The sequence below is a fragment of the Montipora foliosa genome, chromosome 3, assembly GCF_036669935.1.
Source record: "Montipora foliosa isolate CH-2021 chromosome 3, ASM3666993v2, whole genome shotgun sequence".
Lineage (NCBI taxonomy): Eukaryota > Metazoa > Cnidaria > Anthozoa > Scleractinia > Acroporidae > Montipora > Montipora foliosa.
In genome coordinates, this window is record NC_090871.1 from 59,923,560 (window position 1) to 59,928,372 (window position 4,813).

At 42.7% G+C, this 4,813-nt stretch overlaps 2 protein-coding genes across 2 annotated transcripts; one reads left to right on the forward strand and one right to left on the reverse strand.

Annotated features, from left to right (window-relative positions):
* Positions 1–743: 743 nt before the first annotated feature.
* Positions 744–1,190, reverse strand: LOC137996178 (uncharacterized). The gene has a single exon (XM_068841598.1). It carries the CDS (start codon positions 1,188–1,190, stop codon positions 744–746), a length of 447 nt encoding a protein of 148 aa, XP_068697699.1.
* Positions 1,191–3,658: 2,468 nt separating this feature from the next.
* Positions 3,659–4,813, forward strand: LOC137996179 (uncharacterized). The gene has a single exon (XM_068841599.1). It carries the CDS (start codon positions 3,659–3,661, stop codon positions 4,811–4,813), a length of 1,155 nt encoding a protein of 384 aa, XP_068697700.1.

Here is a 4,813-nt window from a genome sequence, read left to right on the forward strand (position 1 = left end):
AGTGATAGATTAGCCTTCATGACTTTGTTATTTACATACTGACCCCAATCGAGGTTTCTGGACAATTCTACGCCTATAGGTAAGGATGGTGGGTGACCTAATCTAGAACTTTTCCCATAAGGACAGGATTTTGCTTCCTCGATATTCTTAAGAAGTGGCATTTGCTGGAGTTAAATTTCATTTGCCATTTCTGGGCCCATTCTTGGAGTGCTGTTAGATCTGACTGCAGTTTGGCGGCATCATTACAAGACTCAATAGTGCTGTAAATCAAAGTATCATCAGCAAAAAGACGCATCCTAGAGGTACAATTTTCTCCTAGGTCGTAAATGTATAACAGAAACAAGAGGGGACCTAGAACTGTCCCCTGGGGGACCCCTGATAGAACTGGCGCGTCCGGAGAGTTGTACCCATCAACAACAACTGACTGGCTTCGACACGTAAGCCATTGTGTTAACAAGGTGTTAAGAATACCACGTATGCCATAGTAGCGCAGTTTTATTAGGAGGCGCTGGTGCGGAACCGAATCGAAAGCTTTCGAAAAGTCCATGATTATTAAGTCAGTTTCCTCACCTTTATCAAGGGAGCGAGCTATTTCTTCTACTGTACAAATTAACTGAGTTTCACATGACAGTTTTTTGCGAAAGCCATGTTGATAGTTAACTAGCACTTGATTTGAATCAAGGTGGGACATAATTTCATGAAAGATAATGTAAGGCACCGACGTAAGAGAAATCGGTCGATAATTATCCACTTGACTTGACGGGTACAACAGTCGCTTTGAGCCAGGCCTGAGAAACCAAGCCTGTATGGAGCGATTGCGTGAATAGAAACTGTAGAAAAGGAGCTAATTCAGCAGCAGCCTCCTTTAATATGTAGCAAGGGATTCCATCAGGTCCATTAGCTTTTTTGCAGTCCACCTTCTGAAGAAGTTTCGTTGTCCCCGCCGTGATAAAGTGGATCGGTGGTATGTCAGCATACGGGCTGATGGCTTCAGAGTGCATGTTTTGCGGGTCTTCTTTGGTGAGGACAGACTTAAAATAATTACTTAGTAGATTTGCTTTCTCTCGACTGTCGGATACGACAACGTCGTTGATCTCCAAAGGGGCGACACCAACATTGTCTTGCCTTTTTGATCTTATGTAGGTCCAAAATCGTTTGGTCATCGTGGGTTTACGAGTTTCAAAGTCCATGTTATCGGTCTTTAGGAGGTCCAACAAGTACTTATCATGTGCGAGAGTCAACCTTTTCTTAGTTGCTTTGCGTAGATCTTTAAACTTCTTCCAATCAGCATGGCTATTTGATTTGCGTGCGTGTTATAAAGTTTCTGCTTCTTACGTATCATACGCTTGATTGAGCTATTCATCCACGGTACATTCCAGCGTGATCCCAGTTTCTTTTGAGGAAAGTGCTCTTTCATCGCCTCAAGAACTGTTTCTGTAAGGAAGTTGTAGTTTTTGGCGACAGATTTATCTAGTGGGTAATTGTTAGTAAGATAACTATCTAGGCGTATTTTCAAAGCATTTCTAGCCGAATCTATGTCACCCTTTTTAAACAGGAAAACTTTCCTCGGTTGTTTTCTGTTAATCGACGGTTTCAGAGTAATATCTACAAGAACTGCATCGTGATAGCTCATGCCACTAACCACCTGGGCATTTTTTACTAGGTTTGGGTTGGTTGTGAGTACTAAATCAAGAATATTTTCTTTGCGTGTAGGTTGTTTCACGTGCTGAAACATAGAGTGATCGTTTATAATATCAAGCAGCTTGGTGTTTACTTCTGTACCATAGGCGGGGCTAGGTTTTAGCGAGTAACCATCGCCTTCGTCCCAAACGAGATCTGGCAAGTTGAAGTCACCGGTTAGTACTATGTTTGGGAGAGATTTCGCTGTGAGTTTGGACAAAGTCTGATCTAGACACTCCAAAGGTTCGATAGCGCAATTTGGCGCTCTATAAATGGATCCAATATAGAGTGGTTTATTTCCTATAACATGTACTTTCATCCAAACCGCCTCACAGTTTGAATCCAGATTACTTTCGTGGGTCACTATCAATTTGTTGGAAACAGCTGTTAATACACCACCACCATTAAGATTTCGATCTTTTCGGAAAATCGTTTAATTTCCACCAAGGATTTCCGATGAGAGAATCGAATTATCGATATGGGTCTCATTAGCATTTATAATATCTGGCTTGTATGTGGCAACCATGAGTTGGAAATCTAGCCGCTTCGAAAGACTCCGCAAGCTACAACAATTTATCGACATCACTTGTACTGTGGAGGTACATTGTGACGCCTTTCCATTCTTTTGTGTTTGAGTTGGAGTAGAGCCCTTTCCATCTCTTCGCGAAGTTGGCGGTTGCTTACAAGGAGTTGATGAAGCGAAGGGCTGGCCATCGTTTGTTGTGGCATTGAATGATGAAAATCGGGTAGCTGATGTAATATCGTCAAGGGGCGAAAAATAGTTGCTGGTCAGGGTCTCACTACTGGAATCAAAGAGAGAGCTGGAGAAACTGGGAAGGCCAAAATCGCAGCAGATCCACATGCAAGAGCTGTTAGCTAGGGCGTCGTAGACAACGATCGCAATAATCACATTGAACAGCCTTTTGGTTAGATTTGACAGGCTTAGCGCACAGTCCACATGGATGCTTTACACCAGGGCCAGGATTGGGCGAAACATCTCCACACAATAACAAGAAATTGAAGAAGACGGCGCCAGATCGACACGAAGATTTCAAGATGGCGGACTGCCTCGTGAGTCTCTTCTGCCAGGAAACTGCTAGTTTTACCTAGTGAGATGTAGTTCCGATGCTGGAAGTCAAGTTGATATGACTATAAATGCATCTGAAGTTTGTTTCATGGGACTGTAGCAGGCTGAGGCGTATAAATAGAGCGAGAAGAACTACAAAACACGGAGCGGCAAAATGCATGACCGCCGCCGCTGACTTTAATGACTTTTTTTGTCGAAATTTTCTTTGCGGAGTACGGCAAAGAAATATACGGAAATTCGTGCTGCACGTGCAACACGTTTATTTTTCGCTGGTTTCAATCCAGTTTGACATATCATGGTATCTGTGGTCCACACTGGTGGCTGCGCAGTTATTCAAGTCAAGCATCGGAGGGATATAAACTTAAAGCTGAGTGTTTACTTTTAATTTCCTTACAGCTGCTTTTTTCTCTGTATTGCAATTTTTGGCATATCTTTAGAAGATCCGATAAGGTTACTCGATAATGCCTGGAAGACCTATGTCTACAAGAGAAACGAAAGGAGAGCGAAAAAGAACGACGACGACAAAACAGAATATCAGTAATAGCTCAACCCCATTTACACGACAGGAAAAAACGGCAAGGCAAGGATGAAAATTGGCAAGGATTGTTTACACAAACACCTTTTTATCCTCGCTAAGGTTGTTTTGGGCAAGGCTATTTTGCTCCAGGCAAGGCTTAACATTGTAACAGAGCATGCGCACTTTGCAAATTAAACATGGCGTCGAGCTTGTTGATGTTCGTAAACTCCTTGCTAAGGAAAAAAACGAGGCTGAAGAGAAACGACGACAACGTGAAATAAAGAAACAGAAAAGTAAGGAACAGAAGAGGAAAGAGCGTTTAATGAGATACCGTGGCTGCCGTAGGAAAAAAGCTGTTTCTTTTCATGCTCGCAATGTCAACATTGATTAACCCTCCAAGGGAACGAAACATCTGGATGAATCCTAAGTCAGATGACTGGTTTAGAATGTCTGATAGTACCTTTACTCAAGAGCAGTGGTATGAGAATTTTCGTGTCACAAAAAATACGCTTAGGTTTATTCTTGGTGAAATCGAACATGAAATAGGAAGACATGACACTCCAATGCGAAAAGCCGTTCCAGCGAGGAAGAAGTTAGCAATAATACTCTACTACCTCGCATCTACGTCCGAGTACCGAACGATTGCAAACCTCTTTGGAGTATCAAAGGCATTCCTTTGTAATTCCATCAAAGATGTATCTTGTGCCATTATTAAAAGTCTGCAGGGAAGATTAATTTACATTCCAAAGAATGACGAGCTGAAATCTATCCTTGAGACTTACAGAGAAAAATGGGGTTTCCCAATATGTGCTGGGGCTATTGATGGGCCACATATCCCTATTATTGCACCAAAGGAGGACCACACCGACAATGTAAACAGAAAAGGTTACCACAGTGTTGTCATGCAGGCTGTGGTAGACTGTAACTACCTTTTTAGGGATGTTGTTATTGGATGGCCAGGTAGTGTTCACGACGCTCGCATCTTGTCGAATTCTAGTGTCTATGAGAAAGGGAACAACAAAACATTGTTCCCAGATATTAGAGTAAGGATTGGGGATCAAGATGTTCCGATTGTGATACTCGGTGACCCTGCTTATCCATTGCTGCTCTGGCTTTTGAAGGCATATCCTGAAAACCCGAACACTCCCCAGAGCCAAAGGGTGTTTAATTATAGATTGAGCAGAGCTCGCATGACAGTCGAAAACACTTTCGGGCGATGGAAGGGTCGGTTTCGCAGATTTTCCAAGAGAATAGATATGGTGGTACCTGGAGTGGTCAACGTAACTGCTGCATCCTGTGTTCTTCACAACATGTGTGGATTACAAAAAAATGACGTCTTGGAAGACTGGATGGATGGAACAATTGCACTTCTTCAGCCTCAGTCACCTCCAAATGAGCTTGAAGGGGGAGACGATGCCAGAGACGTTCGCTCAGCATTTAAGCTAAGACCTTTTTTATGTCTCAAGATGGTGAGAACATTGGAACAGGGTCACAGCCTGTATGCTAGAAAAGATTGCCAGCCAATGTAA